The 18,005-nt window shown below is 38.8% G+C and overlaps 1 protein-coding gene and 1 pseudogene across 1 annotated transcript; both read right to left on the reverse strand.

Moving 5' to 3' along the window:
* Positions 1-6,225: 6,225 nt before the first annotated feature.
* LOC138384933 (olfactory receptor 4C11-like) lies at positions 6,226-7,357 on the reverse strand (annotated as a pseudogene).
* A 5,767-nt stretch (positions 7,358-13,124) lies between these two features.
* Positions 13,125-14,060, reverse strand: LOC138384427 (olfactory receptor 4C15-like). Its single transcript, XM_069469931.1, has one exon. The coding sequence runs from the start codon at positions 14,058-14,060 to the stop codon at positions 13,125-13,127; it is 936 nt and encodes a 311-aa protein (XP_069326032.1).
* Between the last annotated feature and the right edge of the window lie 3,945 nt (positions 14,061-18,005).

Consider the following 18,005-nt stretch of genomic DNA (forward strand, 5'->3'; position numbering starts at 1 on the left):
TTTTTGGAAAGGTTTTTTATTGCTGTTTCAATTTCAGTTCTTGATATTGGTCTGTTCAGAAATTCTATTTCTTCCTGTTTGAGCCTATGGAGGCTGTGTATTTCTAAAAATTTGTCCATTTCCTCCACATTTTCCAGTTTGTGTGCATAAAGGTTTTTGTAGAATTCATAGATGGTACCTTGTTTCTCTGTGGCATCAGTTGTAATTTCTCCTTTCATGTTCCTGATGGGAGTTATTAGAGATTTTTCTTTTCTACACTTAGTTAGTGTAGCCAAAGGCATGTCAATTTGTTTATCTTTTCAAAGAACCATCTTTTTGTTTTATTAATCTCCCATATGGCTTTCCTGTTGTCCATTTCATTTAGCTCTGATTTGATCTTATTGATTTCTCTCATTCTGCTGGGTTTGGGGTCGGTCTGTTCTCTTTCTCCAGCTCTTTGAGTCTATTCATTAGATTGTCTATTTGCAAATGTTCTGTCTTTTGGATATAGGCATTTATGGAAATAAATTTAACTCTCAGGACTGCTTTATCTGTGTCTCACAGATTTTGATAACTTGTGTCTCCTTTGTCATTTAGTTCAAAGAATCTTTTGATTTCCATCTTGATTTCCTCGTTTATAAAATAATCATTCAGGAGAAGGTTGTTTAGCTTCCATGACTGAGTAGGAATGAGAATTTCTGTTAGGGTTAATTTCTACTTTTATTCTTCCATGATCTGAGAAGATGCATAGTATAATTTCTATTTTTAAAAATTTTTTAAGACATGCTTTGTGTCCTAGGATATGGTCAATCTTAGAGAATGTCCCATGAACAGGTCAGAAGAACATGTATTCAGTGGATTTTGGATAGAATGTTCTGTAAATGTCAGTCAGGCCCATTTATTCTAGCATTTTGTTTAAGTTCATTATTTCTTTGTTTATTGTCTGTTTGGAGGATCTGTCCTGTGCTGTCAGTGGGGTGTTGAAGTCTCTGGCTATTATGGTGTTGCTGTTTATCATTTGGTTTAGATCAAGTAGGGTTTGCTATATGAATCTGGGTGCACCAAAGTTGGGTGCATACATATTAAGTATAGTTATATCTTCTTGTTGAACTGTACCCTTCACCATTATATAGTGACAATCTTTGTCTTTCATTACTCTTGTTGATTTGAAAACTAAGTTGTCTGATATTAAAACCACTAAGCCAGCCTTCTTTTGACTTTCATTTGCTTAAAATGTCAATTTACACCCCTTTATTTTCAGTCTAAATGCATCCTTGCATGTTAGATGAGTTTCCTGGAGACAGCAAATACTTAGCTTGTATTTTTTTTTATCCATTAGGCCAGCCTATGTCTCTTGAGTGGGGAGTTCAAGCCATTCACATTTATTGAGAGAAGTGATTGATGGGGCAGATTTCTGTTCATCCTGTTGGGTAGAACTTCATTGCTATGTTTTCTCTCTTGAGCCATCGTGGTACTTTGCCTTTGATCTTTAGCTTTTGAGTAGTTTTACATTCATGAGTGTTTCTTGTGCTGATCCGTGTGCAACCCTGTTGTGAGTACTTCTTGGAGAGCTGGTCTTGTCTTAGTGAATTCCCTCAGTCTTTATTTATCTGAGAATGTCTTAATTTCTCCTTAGTATACAAAACAGCTTTGCTGTGTACAAGATTCTAGGCCGGGCATTATTCTGTTTGAGAAGAATGAGAATAGGGTCCCAGTCTCTTCTTGCTTGTAACGTTTCAGTTGAGAAATCTGGCATTATTTGGATGGGCTTTCCTTTGCCTGTCACTTGTTTCTCTCACCTTACAGCTCAAAGAAGGGCCTCTTTAGTGGATATTTTGGTCTGTCTAATGACTGCATGACATGGTGTCTTCCCATTTGCAATGAATCTCCCAGGGGTCCTTTGGGCTTCTTGTACCTGTATATCTAGATTTTTAGCAAGGCCTGGGAAATTTTCCCCAATTATATCTTCAAATAGCTTATCCAACCCTTGCATATTATCTTCTTCACTCTCAGGAATGCCCATAACTCTCAGGTTAGGCTTCTTCACATAATCCCTCATTTCTTGCAGGCTTTGGCCTTTTCTCTTATTTCTTTGCTCTATCTCTGTGAGTGACTTTTTTAATTGGAAGGTGTTACCTTCGATCTCTGAGATTCTTTCTTCTGTTTGAGCTACCCTGCTCTTGAGGCTTTCCACTGTGTTTTGTAGTTCCCTGAATAAATTCTTCATTTCCAGGAGTTCAGTTTGATTTTTCTTTAATATTTCAATTTCTTTAGTGAATTTTTCTTCCAAGTTCTAGATTTTTTTGTGGTTTCTTTGTGTTGGTTATCCATTTTTTCTTGCATATTGTTGAGTTTTCTCAAGATCCATGTTTGAAATTCTTCTGTCATTTTAGTGTTCCGAACTTGGTTAATGTTCATTGCTAGAGAGCTGGTGTTCCTGTTTGGGGGTGTGTTTTTCATTTGATTCTTCATACTTTCAGAGTTCTTTCACTGAGCCCTTCCCATCTGGATCAATGGTTGCTTCCCACCTTTCAGTTTTCATTTGGAAACTAACATGCCTCGTGCAGGCTCTGTTCCAGTAGATGCTGTAGGGTCAAAGCAGTTTGCAGCTGCTGCCTAACAGCCTGGATGTGTGGGCTTCTATGCTTGCTTCCTCTGTCACTAGGGGGAGGCGCTTATGTGTTGTTCAGGGTTCTTCTACCACATGGGGGGCTGCTCCTGGTGGGAGGGGTTACTTGGGGAACCTGTTTTGGCCTCTTGCCAGGGTTTTTGTTCCCTGGCCGGAGATCCCACTGTTGGCAGTCAACTGGAGGCAAAAGTCCAGCCCCAGGGTTTTGATCCGACAGGATTATCAAATCCAGTCTGAGGAGTAAAATCACTGGGCTGTGAGCTTTTAATCTGTGCCAGGGCCCCACGGATTCACCCTAGTTTCATAGAGAGAGTGGTTTTTCTTTTCTCTCCCTACCTCTAGAGGTGGCGCCTACCACTTTCAGCATGAAAGATGCTGGCTAGGGGGAGGGTGTGGTGCCACAGCCTGCCCAACGCCCCAGCATTGACAAGTTCTGTGGGTGATAGCCTCCCCTGACCCAGTGCCTGCAAGACCCGGGTGCTAGTCTCTCATAACTGCAGAAACACTCAGAGTTCACACATCAAAATAGGTCCAATCTGGACCCGCTGAGTGCTAGAGGCAATTTACCTGTCTTCTAACTGCCTCCAGCAGTAGCCCAGTCCAGTCCCTCCCCTGCCCAGTGCAGTCCTGGCACAGAGCTTGGGGAGTTCATGATGCTTCCCACTAATGTCTTCTCTCCACAGAGCCCCACGTCTCCCATGGTGATTTTGCACCAAATTCAGGCAGACCCCTGTCTGAGTGGGTGTGGAGGTCAGTGGGGAAGCAAGACATTCTCCTGTGGGACTGATCCTACCTCACTCACTGGGGAGGCTGGCGTAGCTGTCCCACGCTCTACTCTGTATTCTTTGTGTGACACTCTCCAGATTTAGGGATCTTATCTCCTGTTCACCTTTTCTTGTTCTGGCTTTTGGTGTCCCACACTGATTCTCTGTCGATTCACAATGCTGTTCTTGCAGGGGAGTGATCCACTCATATGTAGCAGAATGAGATCTACGCCTCCCTCTCTGGGAGCAGGAATCCAGGAGGTTACCTCCACTCCACCATCTTTCAAGACTCTGTCTTATAAGCACTTTGTTTCTCTTCCTTGCCTATGTGGTGGCTGCCAATTTGTACATGTACGTGCTTGTAGAAAGGTAACCCTTGCTCTGAAGTTCTTGCTGAAAAGAAAAATCCCACTGTTAATCCAGTGTGTGCTGGAGACAGAGGTTCTGTGTTCAAACCCCAGATTAAGCATTTGTTGTTTGCTTGAACTTAGCCTCTTTAAGCATGAGTTTCCCACCAATCAAACAGGGACAATAGGACTATCACAGACTGTGTTCTAGGCAGTGGGTCCTGAGCCCCACCTTACTTCACGTCGTCACCATGACAACACTCTGGTGTTGGCATTATTATTTTTATAAACTTCTCATTTGAAATGACAGATTAAATATAAACTCAATAATTAGTGCATACTATTTATGTATTAAGTTTATACCTAGGAATGTTCAACCAATGATTTCTCTATAAAAAATGACTAAATTCATTTAAAGGCCCAATACAGTTCAGACTTTCAAAGAAATATATGAGGAGTAGCCATGATTTTCAAGTGCCTTTTAAACTACATGCTATTTCTTCTTCTATTTGTAGATAAGGCAGTCTCCAGGTTAGGATGCCATGCTGGCCACCTCTGCTCCCATTCCATACCAATGGCAGGCATCACTAATAAATTAGAGTTCTCCTTTCCTAATAACTTGTCTGAAATGTAGTAGGCCTTTAAATGAATTACTTAATTCTTCATAAAAGAGAATGATCGGTGACAAATGCCTAGCTGTAAACTTAATACATAACAAGTGTCTACTCAGTGTTCAGTTTGTTTTTAATCTGTCATTTTAAAATGAGAACAGAAGTTTATAAAAATAATAATGGCTATATCAGAGTGTCTTCATGGTGATCAAGTGAAATAGGTGGGTCTCAGGACCCACTGAGTAAAACACAGTCTGTTATAGTCCTGTTGTCCCTGTTGATTGGTGGGAATTTCATGCTTAAAGAGGTTAAGTTCCAGCAAACAACAGATGCTTGATCTGGGCTTAGATCACAGTTCACTCACTTTGAAGAGTCAGTTGAAGTTTCAATTCACTCTGGAGCTTTCCTTATTTACAGATAAGGGTTTTTTAGCTTCAAAATATTAAGGGGGTACAAATGTTTTTGTTAAATGGAGAACATGTATAATGCTTAAGTCAGGGCTTTTAGTGTGCCTGTCACCAAGACAGTGCTTATTGTTACCCAAGAGGTGATTTTTTTTTTTAACACTCATTCCCTTGCCACTCTCTCCCTGTCTTTGTTTCCAATGTCCTTTATATATCCCTGTGCCCGTTATCCTAAATGAGGTACCTCCGAAATGGAAAAAACATATGAGTTTAATCATATTAACTTTTGTCTATAAAAGTGTATCTTTTATGTCAGTGCCAACAAATGATTCTCAAATTGGAGTAAAGTACAATCCTGTTCTAAATGAAAATAAATTTTCTTGAATCCCACTGTTGCTATGTTATTCATGAATTAAAATTTTATGTATAACAAAGTTTTATGTAGAGTATTGACTAGACACAATAGCTGTAGTGTTACAAAGTGTGTTGAAATTACTCTATGCCTGCTGTATTCTAAATGTTTCTGCTCCCCCACAAATTCATATGTTGAAATTCTAACCACCGTGGTAATTGTATCAGGAGATAGGGAGGCAATTAGTGCCCTCATAAAATAGGCCCCAGGGAGATCCTTTCCCTTTAGACCAGGCAAGGTTATAGCAAGAAGACTGCAGCCTGTGAAATGGGAAGGGTTCCTCGCTAGACACAGAGTCTGCTGGCACAGTGACATTGTACTTCTCAGCCTCCAGACTTTTAGGAAATAAACATCTGTTGTTTATAAGATACTTGGTTACTTGTATTTTGTTATAGAAGCCCCAAATGGGCTAAAACAATATCTATTTATTACCAAAGAATTTTGAGAGGTTTCCCAGTAGGTTTCCTCTGAAAACTTCAGCTTTTGTTGGAGTTTGAGGGTCTATTACTGTAGGTAGATATCTGCAGTGAGGCAGGATTAAGCACATACTTCCAGAGTAGAATTTTCTGGGAGTATCCTCCCTAATTCTCAGGTTGGCAAGAAAATAACTTTGATTCTGTGAGTGTCCAGAGTCTTGTGGATTAGCTTTTATGATCACTGTAATAATGGACTAGAATAAAATCTATAGAAGAATTGATGTGCACACATACATTCATTCTACCATTAGTACATTTCTTCCTGAAGGAAAACTTGTACAGGAAACTAAGTTACCACGCAATGATGGCTAGATATGGTTAGGATCCAAGTAAGGGCCATCATATATTGGTTAAAATGATTATGGGCTTTAAGCCATCATAGTCTAGTGCAATCTTCTCAGAACAAGGTATATACATATATACATATATATTTACACATACAAATACACACAAAGGCACAGACATGCACACATACATATCTGCAGGCATGTCTTGATTGTTTAGTTACTGACAAGAATATTTTTTCTTTTCAGTACATGCAACAAAACTAAATGGTTAAGGACATAGGCATTAGAATCTTCATATATTATTTATCAGCTGATGTCATACTTTGCTACACCGTAATTTTTTCATGGCATTTTTCACTTCTGCCTTCCTCAGTGTATAGACCAGAGGGTTGAGTAAGGGTGTGCCAATTGTATAAAACACAGACACCATCTTGTCTACTGGAAAAGTGTTTGGTGGGTGTGTGTATATAAATATATATGGATCAAAAAATAGGACAACAACAATAAGGTGGGAAGTGCATGTGGAAAGCACTTTTCGGCTTTCTTCTGCACTGTGGTTTCTCAAAGAGTATAAAATGACAATATAGGAGATCAGCAGAATTATGAAACTGACCATGCATATGGCCCCGCTATTAGACACAAGGAGCAAATTTGTCATAGTATCCACGCAGGAAGTCTCAACAGGGCTGCAAATCATAGAAAGAGTGATCAATCTCATTTGGGCCACAGAAGGGCAATCTCAAAGCCAGGAAAATCTATGCTGAAGAATGAATACAAGACCCTCTCTAGGCCAAAATCATCAATATACCACAGACATGTCAGCTCATAATGGTTGTGTATCTCAGGGGGTTACAAATAGCTGCATAGCGATCAAAGGCCATGAGAATGAGCACGAAGATCTCCATGCATCCAGAGAAATGGGCTGGAATGACCTGAGTTATACACTCATTGTAGGAAGTGGTCTTCTTCTGAGAAAGGGCATCCACAATCAACCTGGTGGCTGTGGTTGTAGAGAAGGAAACATTAGCTTGCATCAGCTGGAATAGGAAAAAGTACCTCATAGAGCTTGAGCCCATCCTCCAAAGTGAGATATCACAAAAATGGAAGAATAAGCACCACATGTAATTGCCATCAAATTAGTACTAACTGATCAACACTAAGGTGCTATATGGTAGTAATATTCACTGGGGGTTGGGATTTGGGGGTGGGTAAACTCACAACTAATGAATGTGGTGAGCATTGTATGGGGGAAGGGCACTCCTCTAATCCTGGCTTGGGTGAGGCAAAGTCATAACATGTAACCAAAATATTTGTTCCCCCACAATATCCTGAAATAAAAAATAAAAATAAATAAATAATAAAAAAGAAAAGAACCTGGGACTCCCAAGAGTCTGGCTTGTTTTAATAGTCACCACGATGAGAAAGTTTTGCAGCAGAGTTGCAAGGCACCATCACTGTGGATAATACTAGTTTTTTTTTTCATAATGATTAGAAGCTAGAAATGGCAGTGCCCAATATCTTCAATAAATATAAAAAAAATGCATAAAAGTACATAATCTTTTGAACATATGGGACCCACGATGAGAGGAAAAGAGAAATAAAGTAAGTCTCACTTGTCAAATGGTTGGGATCCAGAGATAAGAAAATCAGACCAGTGAAGGCACTATGAATAAGAGAAAAGAAACCAAGTTTTAATGGAAATCAGAAGGAAAGGGAATTATCAGGCAAGCAGAAGATCCATATGCAACCTCTAGTTAGTCAGACTCCACAGTCATCCTAGAAAAGCTTGAAATAGTAGGTTGTCCTCCCTTCCAAAGGCCATGAAAACCAGGTTGTGAAGTTTTAATGACTTTTCATTGACAAAGTATAAAATCTGGAGCCATAAAAATATGAGAGCAGCTTTTATTAAGATTTATTCATGACCTAAGAACAAAAAATACTCATAATTGTTTAACAGAATGTGGTCTTTTTTAAAACCAAATTGAGTACAACTGGGTCAGAGCTTATCTGCAGTGAGGAGCCTACCTCCTCTAAGATGCCCGAGTCCCACTGAAGACATCAGTCTTTCTGTTCCCTGCACCTAGAAACTCAGTGGGAACCAAACACCCCTGTGGTTCCTTCAGGCTTCCCAAACAGGACTCCTCAGAGGCTTCAGACTGGCCCCTTCCTTTCTGAGGCTGGATCAGAAGCAACCACCCTCAACTACTCTCTGTGAAGGATGGAAAAACGTGGGGAAGAGCAAAGTTAAACATCTTCCCTGAGGTATAACAGGATAAGTTTTATATTCCCATGACATACAGCATAATTCATTTTGCACAATATTCAGTACTCATCAAATTGTAGATAAAATGTCTCCCACAATTCAGTGAAAGAAAAATAATATCTCATGTTGGGTGAGATACCTAAGTGAGTTTTCATTATGAGAATGATTAGCTCACACGTACCAAGATCCAGGCTGAGAGTTCATGAATGCCAATGTTACAAATGGCCAACCCTAGATTCCTTGAAGTGAATTCTCATGGACCTTTATTGGATGGCTATTCTGTCTCTTTAAACAGGAAGAAGGACCCAAATTCAGGTGTGTCCTCTTCTCACTCTTACTGTCTTCTCCCCCTTTTTGCCTCCTTTCTAGCACTTGAAAAGGAAAAGTTGGCATTTTAAAAACATGATGATTCATAAATATAAGAAATGACCATTCCAGTTTCCAAATGCAATGGCTGAGATACTCGCTGCAGCTTTCAACCCCCCGACTTGGTGCCCTCACTTGCTTTCCACTTGTCCTCCCAGTGCTGCAGCCATGCCTGACATTTTCCGTGCCTCATAAATACACCTAGACATCTCACTCCCTGAATATCCATATCTCACAGAGGCTGAATGACCTGTCCTCTGCTATAACCTCAACTCTTCGTTTCTACCTGTGCACAGAGTACCGAGTTAAGTACCAATTGCTCAGAGAAAACATCTCAGATTTCCCAAAGAACTCTCACTATTAATGGCCTTCCACTGTTAAAATGAGTGTGTGTGTGTGTGTGTGTGTGTGTGTTTCATCATGAGTTTCATATGTATATCCTTCTCTCACTTTTCCTTCAACATCTTTTGTTCATTTGATTGTACAATATCTCATAGGCACATTGGCATGGCTCTGCTTTGCACATTTTAGGCTAAGCTGGGAGGGAGAGTACAGCAGTGAGCACTTAGTGAGAATACGGGACCAAGCCTGTGTGACCCACATCAATCTCTCTCTCACACCCCACCCACACTGCCATGCAGGCATCAGATTCCAACCATGCAGGTGGAGTCAGCATAAAGCCAAGGAACCATAAACAGGTGAAGAAGGAAACTACTGACATGTCGGTACATGTCTTGGCTATCAAATGGATGCTGTCTTCAGGATGTGTCAAAGAGAGAAGCATTTTATATGCATGTTTGAAAAACAATAGTGAGTAGGAGATAGAAAGGTTAGAATAATAGGAGGATTCAGAGCTGAAAGGGAAAAAAATGTTATTGTGAGCAAGAGTCAGAGAGGCAAGTGAAATCAGGAGATGAGACACAGAAAAGCACATGTATTAATACATTTGGGAATGATACCAATCGGATATCAGACTGAGGTGGGGGGAGGGGGGACGGGAATGGGTGTACGCCTACATTATGAGTGCGTTGTGCACTGTCTGGGGAATGGTCACACTTGAACGTGCTGACGCGAGGAGGGGATGGTTGTATACCTACATGATGAGTGCATTGCGCACTGTCTGGGGAATGGACACACCTGGAGCTCTCATTTGGGGGGATAGGCAGTACATGGGCAATGTATGTAACTGAATTTTTGTAACCCCCATAATAAGCTGAAATAAAATAAATAAATAAATAAAAACCATGGTAGAGATAAAAATTAGTTTCTCCTAGGATTTCACTAAAAATTTTTGCCTCTTGCCCCTCCACCCATCTATTTTTTCTTACCCCAACCCCACAAAAATGACATAGGAGGTCGTGGACAGCCAACATGGGCATCATCGAGTATCAATGCATCCTGATTGTGTATAATCAGCATGCATCCCTACCCTTGTCCTGACCTTAAACTTGGCAAGTAAGAAGTCTGCAAGTACTGGATACTATATCTCCGTCCCTCTCACTGTGTCTTCTTTTTCTATCAGAAGTGGCCTGAGATGTTGCTGCATCAAGCCAAAGCCAGTGTAAACTGGGGAATCCTGAAAGATTAGAGTCCTTTCATCATTGGGGGAAATATGTCCCTGGAATTTCAGGTTTCTTAGGAGATACAACTAGATGAAAACTACCCTAAGTTGTCCTGAGTTGGACACAAAAGAGAAGAAAGAATTTAGTTGGGCCTGAATACTTATGTTTTTTCTTATTAAAAAAAAAAGAGATGACATCCTATAGAAAGCTCGCGGTGTTCTCTTTTTCAATTCTGATTTATTTTGAAGATAATCATATGCAGTGCATCTACAAGGTATAAATTTTACTTTAGATTTGTTTGCCCTGCTGCAGAACCTACCGGGAGAGGAGATACTCCACAGTCAACGTTTCCTAAAAAGGCCCACGTTAGACTCTCAAAATGAGTCTAAAATACCAGCAGAAAGTTTCTTACTTCTGCTTCTGGAACTTTCTAAAATAAAAAGAAAATATTCCACTATTCTGCATAGAAATATCTCTAACCTCAGCTCTATTAAAACAAAATATTCCCTGGCAGAACACGTGAATTACACATGTATGTTTTCTCTGTCAAATATTTACAGAGATTTCATAAAAGTTCACAAAGGCCCAGCCTCCAGAAGGAGAAAGACCACATCCCTTCCCACCCAACCTTGAAGGATTTGCTAAGTGGGCTATTTAGCAGTTAATCTAAGACCACAGCGAACCAGGGGCCAATTAATCCCAAGCAGGGCTGTCAACAGGCAGATTCTGTCCTCAGAGCCTGCCTCCCCTCCTCCTTGTGCCAAGGGACACCTCTCACTACAGTGACCAACTGCTCCCTCAGGCATGCCCTCAGAGTCACATTCTGGTGTAGGCTACTGAAAGTTGCCTAAAGCTTTCTCCTTTCTGCCAAATCTTTTGGAATGGCCCAGATAAAGACTCAAATAGATGTTAATACCAATAGAATTGAATTCTAAATCCATCATTTGTATTTCTATGACTTTAGGCAATTTTCTTAACTTCTGTTAATTTCTTCTTCTGGAAAATATTGCTGTTAAATATAATATTTAATAACCATGACAATAAATTATTAATAAATAATTTTTATTACTACTAATGATATTGATAAAATACATTAGAGTAATTACAATGAAAACGACTAATAAAACTTGTATAATTTCTATAATATTTTGAAATCAGTAACTCAATAAAGGGAAGAGGAGAAAAGAGAGAAAGGGAATGGAAAGAAGATAATGGTTGTTTTTACATGTTTTTATTTTAAATCCACCTATTAAGATATAATTTACATACAATAAAATGTGGCATTTAAAAATGTATAGGAGGGGAGTTTTGACAAACGTATACACCCATGTAACTACTACCACAGTGGTGCGTATTTATCAGTTTTATTTATCTATTCAAAGAGCCAGGTTTTGACTTTGTTCATGTTCTCCTCATTATTACATTCTGTTTTTTTGCCTTCTGCTTGTTATTATTTCATTTCATTATGTGGTTCCTTCTGAGGACTAAGAGGGAGAATCTGTTCCATTCCTCTCTCTTACCTTCTGATGACTTGCTGACAATCTTTGAAATTCTTTAGCTTGTAGATGAATAACCCAATCTCTCTGACTACCTCTTCACGTGACATTCTCCCTCTGTGTATGTTTTTTTCTTTCCCATTTTTATAAGGACTCAGTTATGTTGGATTAGGATTCACCCTAATAATCTCATCCTAACTTGATCATCTGTAAAGACTTTATTTCCAAGTAAGTTCACATTCACAGGTACTGGAGGTTAGGACTTCAACATATTTTGGGGGATGCAATTCAATTAATAAAAATCCTATTCACCCCTAAAACTGGGGAAAATGTACTGCCTCCTGATTCAGGCTCTCCACATTTCCTCCAAAAGCTTTATTGGTGTCTCTTCCCTACCCCACCTCCAGCAGGGACCCTCTACCTGTGCAAAGCCCAGACTCTCCACCTCGGGCCCATGCCAAGAATCAAGACATGCTCCCAGGATAAAAGTGGCCACAAAATTCAACACACTTTATTGAGGATCTTGTCTCTCTAGTAATATCCCTTTCAGCTTTGGTTTTCTCAGCAGGTCTCCAGTACCTCACTCAGGTGATTCCTATATTGTGTCTGGCATGTCTAGTTGTTCACGGCAATAGCATATTTGGCCACGAGTTATTGCATTACACCCAGGAGAAGAAGCCTATTTATATATTTTTATTATTGTTCATTTGTTAATTCAACACATATGTATTTACCACTTACTATGTGTTAGACTGTTTTAGGCATTGGCGATTTAACAGTAAAATGGTTTTTTCCGTAATCATCTGAATTTAAGATCCCACAGTAAAGTTTTTGAGAAAGATGAAAATCCTTACCCTTGTATATATTAGTTTCTAGTGTATAAACAATAAATAAAATGCATAAACTGTATGACATGCTAGGTAATAAGTGTTAGAGAGAAAAATTAAGCAGAAATGTAGGAAAAGGAGTCACAAAAAGTTAGTGAATGAGATTTGCTATATTGTGAGTTAGTCAGAAAATGCATTACTGAGAAGATACATTTGAATAATCAACCAAAGGAAGTGAGAGGGTAAGACATGTACATACCTGGGGGAGGAATAATTGAGACACAGAGAATTATTTTACACAGTTTCTTAGGCAGGAATATGCCTGGGGTCATGTAAAGAGTTGACAGGAGCAATGGTTTGTAGGTTGTGATGGAGTTAAAGAATTGTTAGAATTGAGCACTGATAGAGGAAGCTTGAAATAATGGATATGTGATTGAAAATTTTTGATTATTAGATTCTACGTAAATATAAATTTAAATGCTCCTAACATATATATATATATGTGGATATTGGGCTGTCAATTCAGAGTTGATGAGTGATCAGAGGGTAAAAACATAATTTTTTGACCCTCCATTAATTCTTTTTGTTATAACATTGTGTTACCTTTTTCTGTAGAATGTATAGTCCATAAAGATTTTGTTCAAGAGTATTTTGATTTTTTTTTCTCTTAACCTTGATTTTATTAAAAAAAGTTTAATAATTTATTTTCCATCAGGAACCACCATCAATCTCTTCCATACTTTCCTCATGGCGTTTTTTACCTCTTTATTCCTGAAAGTATAAATCAGAGGATTGAACAAGGGAGTTAGGATGGTGTAAACTATTGCCACGATTTTGTCCGAGGAGAAAGTAGATGGAGGTCGTGAATATGTATAAATGCACGGGACAAAGAACAAAACCACAACAGCAATGTGAGAACCACAGGTAGACAGAGCTTTTTTCCGTCCTTCGGAACTATGAGTTCTCAGGGAGAACAAGATGATACCATAGGAGACAAGCAACAAGGAGAAGATTATGATGCAGAAAAAACCACTGTTTGCCAATGCAAAAAAGCCAAAGATGGGAATGTTGGTGCAGGCAAGCTCCAGTAACGGATGCAAATCACACAAGAAATGATCAATGATATTGGGACCACAGAAGGGCAAGTGGAAAGTAAAGAGAATTTGTATCGTGGAATGCGAGAAGCCCCCTGTCCAGGCCACCCCAATCATAATGCTACAGAGCCTCCGGTTCATGATGGAAGAGTAATGCAAAGGTTTGCAAATGGCCACATATCGATCATAGGCCATGGCTGTGAGGACAATCACCTCTGCCCCACTAAGGAAGTGTGAAGCAAAAAGCTGTATCATACAGCCTTCAAATGTGATGGTTTTCCTCTCAGAAAGGAAGTCCACGATCATCTTTGGCATTAAGGTGGAGGAGTAGCATGCATCTATGAAGGACAGGAAAGCCAAGAAGAAGTACATGGGGGACCCCAGTAGTGCAGGGCTGTTGAGGATGGTTACTAAAATTAGCATGTTACTCCCGACTGTTGCAATGTAGACAGATAAAAATACAACAAATAATATTTTCTGAATATTTGGATTCTGTGAGAGCCCCAGGAGGACAAACTCAGTAACAAAGCTTTGGTTTTGCATGATTTCCAAGTAAAAGGTAAAACTTCCAACGGTGGTGATCATGTAGAATCTGTAGTCATGATTAAGAAAAAAATGCTTCAGTTCGATTTATAGCATCATAGTGATCAATAAGGTGGCACATCTGTATACAAAATTATCTTAGTGCTTGTGTTATAACTGTGAACACAAAACTCGAAATTGTTGAAGGTAGTAGTGAAAGGTGAGGTAGAATTGGGTTGGAGATAAATTATTGAATGCCTTAAGAAGCAGAGTTTCAATATGGGGTATGGAAAGCATCCACATGTGGTAGAGAAGAGAAATAGTTTTCATCTCAAGTGCCAGCTTTGATCATTTACTGGTGGCTTCCTGGAGTGAATTCTTAAGAAGGTTTCTGAAGCCACCTCCAAGTTATGAGGATAAGAGGACTGTAATTTATTGGTGATGCCTGCCATTGGCATGGAATGGGAGCAGGGGTGACCAGCATGACATACTAAGCTGGAGACTGCCTCATCTACAAATAGAAGAAGAAATAGCATGTAGTTTAAAAGTTTCTTGAAAATCATGCCTATTCCTCATATATTTCTTTGAATGTCTGAACTGTGTGGGGCCTTTAAATGAATTATTTCATTCTTCATAAAAGAGAATGAACTGGGGAAAATACCAGGCTATTATGTCATACATAACAAGTATGTACTGAGTTTATTTTTAATCTGTCATTTTAAAATGAGAAGTTTATAGAAATAATAATGCCAATTCCAGAGTGTTGTCATGGTGACTATGTGAAGTAAGATGGGTCTCAGGACCCACTGCCTAGAACACAGTTTCTGATAGGTCCTATTGTCCCTGTTTGGTGGGAAACTCATGCTTAAAGAGGTTAAGTTCAAGCAAACAGCAGATGTTTGATCTGGGGTTTGAAAACAGAACTTCTGGCTCCAGCACCTACTGGATCAACAGGGAAAGGAGTGGGATTTTTGTTTCAGCAAGAACTTCAGAGCATGCGTGACCTTTCTACAAGCACTTACATGTACAAATTGGCAGCCACCACATAGGCAAGGAATAGAAACAAGTTGCTTATAAGACAGAGTCTTGAGGCTTTATTAATTATTTGCCAATTATTTACAGAATGTGGTCAGGTGTGATCAAGTGTAACTACTAAGGGTATAGATGTTTCAAATTTATTTGATATTATTGTAAAGCAGAGTTGTGTGTATACAGTAATAGCTCACCTGCTCATCTTCCAGGATTATAATGTGGGTCATGTTTGAAAATGTGAAGATGTTGCTTATGATAATGTGCCCTTATCAATTGTAGTTACTAGTACACTTACAAAGCCATCGACCTTCCCACAGAAAGCTTTGGAATGCGTCATCCAGATAATTATCCAATCTGAGACTTCATTTTCCTCAGGTAGACACAGCTTCACAGGATGAGTGGATCCTCATCTATACGTGTAACTGAAATGTAAAAGTCAAATAGAACATATGCATGTCTGCATGTGTTAATATTTGTACGTGTACACATATATGTTTTTGCTGAAAAATAGGTGAATAAAAGAAATATGGGATTTATTTTGAGGCTTACACATAAGGTGATTTTTCTTTTTGAATGCCACTTAGAGTTAACAGAAAGAATCAAATGTTAATAAAACTAACAAATGCACACTTGTGTATGTTAATATCTGTCCTTTGGCTTACTTTAAAACAACCATTTCCTTTATGTTTCTAGGGTCATTCTTGCTGGTGTCTGCATGATGAACCCCATATCCAGTTAGAAGTTGTTGCCAAGAAATCAATAGTTCAACCTAACCCAGTAAGGTCATTGGATCAGTAAACCCGCACCTATCACAAAGCAAAAAATATCAATATATGACCCAACAGTGCTCAGCTTAGCGTAGGACCAAAGCAGGTAAGACTATATAGTGAACTGAGTAAGAACATTAGGGCCAGACTCATATAGACCTGGGTTCAAATCAAGGATCTGCTACTGGGGTGGAGCATGTTACTTACAATTTTTCAAATTCTCAGAGCCTCAGTTGCCACTTCTGTAAATGGATGCAAGAAAAATTTCTATTGATAGGGTTCTACTGAGAATCAGATAAGGCAACACACACAAAAGCATTGATGCAGTAAAAAGCATGGAAAGTCACAATGAGTGGTGAGAACCAGCTCTCAGAGTCATTGACACAGAACAGAAGTTATAACATCTTCAGTCTTAATTCGTACGTCACCATGACCAAGATATTTTTACTCATCCTTTTTTTTTAAGTTACAAATGTAATATATGTTATTTGGTCAGTGTCAGTACTGACATGATATTTATAATATGTACAACACTTTTAAACATCCTTAGTAATTCCTGAATAAATTATTGTGGCTCTCAGACCCAGTAGCATCCACTTGTATTTCAGATAGCTTCATTGTACAAAACCTAATGGGTGCAGAGCGCACAGTCTGGGGGATGGACATGCTTCAAGCTCTGACTCAGGTGGGGCAAAGCCAATATATGCAACCTAAACATTTGTACCCCTGTAATATGCTGAAATAAAAAAAAGTAAAACCATCCTCATATAGCCATCTAATCTTTGACAAAGCAGACAAAAACATACACTGGTTAAAAGAGTCCTTGTTCAATAAATGATGCTGGGAAAAGTGGATAGCCACATGTAGAAGACTGAAACAGGACCCACAGCTTTCACTTTTCACAAAAATTAACTCAAAGTGAATAACAGACTTGAACTACGGTGTGAAACTATAAGAATTCTAAAAGAAAATGTTGGAAAAACTTTTATAGACATTGGCCTAGCAAAGAATTTATGAGGAAGACCCCAAAGGCAATCACATAACAGCAAAAATAAATAAATGGGATCTGATCAAATTAAAATGCTTCTTCTCAGCCAAAGAAATTTTCATGAAAGCACACAGACAATCTACAGAATGGGAGAAAATATTCGCATGTTACACATTCGATAAAGGGATGATACCTAAAATCTATATAGAACTCAGGAAAATCAGCAAGAAAAAATTGAACAACCCTATCAAAAAGTGGGCAAAGGACATGAACAGAAACTTTTTTAAAGAAAATAGACTAATGACTAACAAACTTATGAAAAAATGCTCAACATATCTAATCATTAGGGAAATGCAAATCAAAACCACAATGAGATATCACTTATCTCCAGTGAGAATGGCCTTTATCAAAAAGTCCAAACAATAAATGTTGGTATGGTGTGGAAAGATAGGAACACTCTTACACTGCTGATGGGACTGCAAACTAGTCCAGTCCAATTGCTTCTGTGGAAAGCAATATGGAGCTACCTCAAAGAGCTACAAGTAGGACCACCATTTGATCCAGCAATCCCATTACTGGGAATCTACCCAGAAGAACAAAAGACATTCTGTAAAAAAGACATCTGCACTAGAATGTTTATAGCAGCACAATTTACAATTGCAAAGATGTGGATACAAACCAAGTGCCCATCAATACATGAGTGGATTTATAAAATGTGCTGTATGTATACCATGGAGTTCTACTCAGCCACAAAAATCAATGACATTATAGCACCAATTGTATTATCCTGGATAGAGCTGGAACCCATTCTACTAAGTGAAATATCCCAAGAATGGAAAAACAAGCACCACATGCACTCACTATCAAATTGACATTAACTGATCAACACTTATGTGTATATATAGTAATAACATTCATCAGGTGTCAGGCAGATGGGAGGGGGAGGTAGGGGATGGACATATACATACATAATGGGCACAGTGCGGACTGTCTGGGGGGTGGACACGCTTGAAGCTCTGACTCAGTTGGGGCAAGGACAATATATGTAACCTAAACATTTGTATGCCTGTAATATGGTGAAATAAAAAAAAATTTTTTAAAAATAAATAAACTTAATTGAATGTGTGGTGGAAAGGAAGACAAGCTCGATATTATTTGAATAATTACATAATTCTTAAT

Source organism: Eulemur rufifrons, chromosome 6 (assembly GCF_041146395.1).
Source record: "Eulemur rufifrons isolate Redbay chromosome 6, OSU_ERuf_1, whole genome shotgun sequence".
Lineage (NCBI taxonomy): Eukaryota > Metazoa > Chordata > Mammalia > Primates > Lemuridae > Eulemur > Eulemur rufifrons.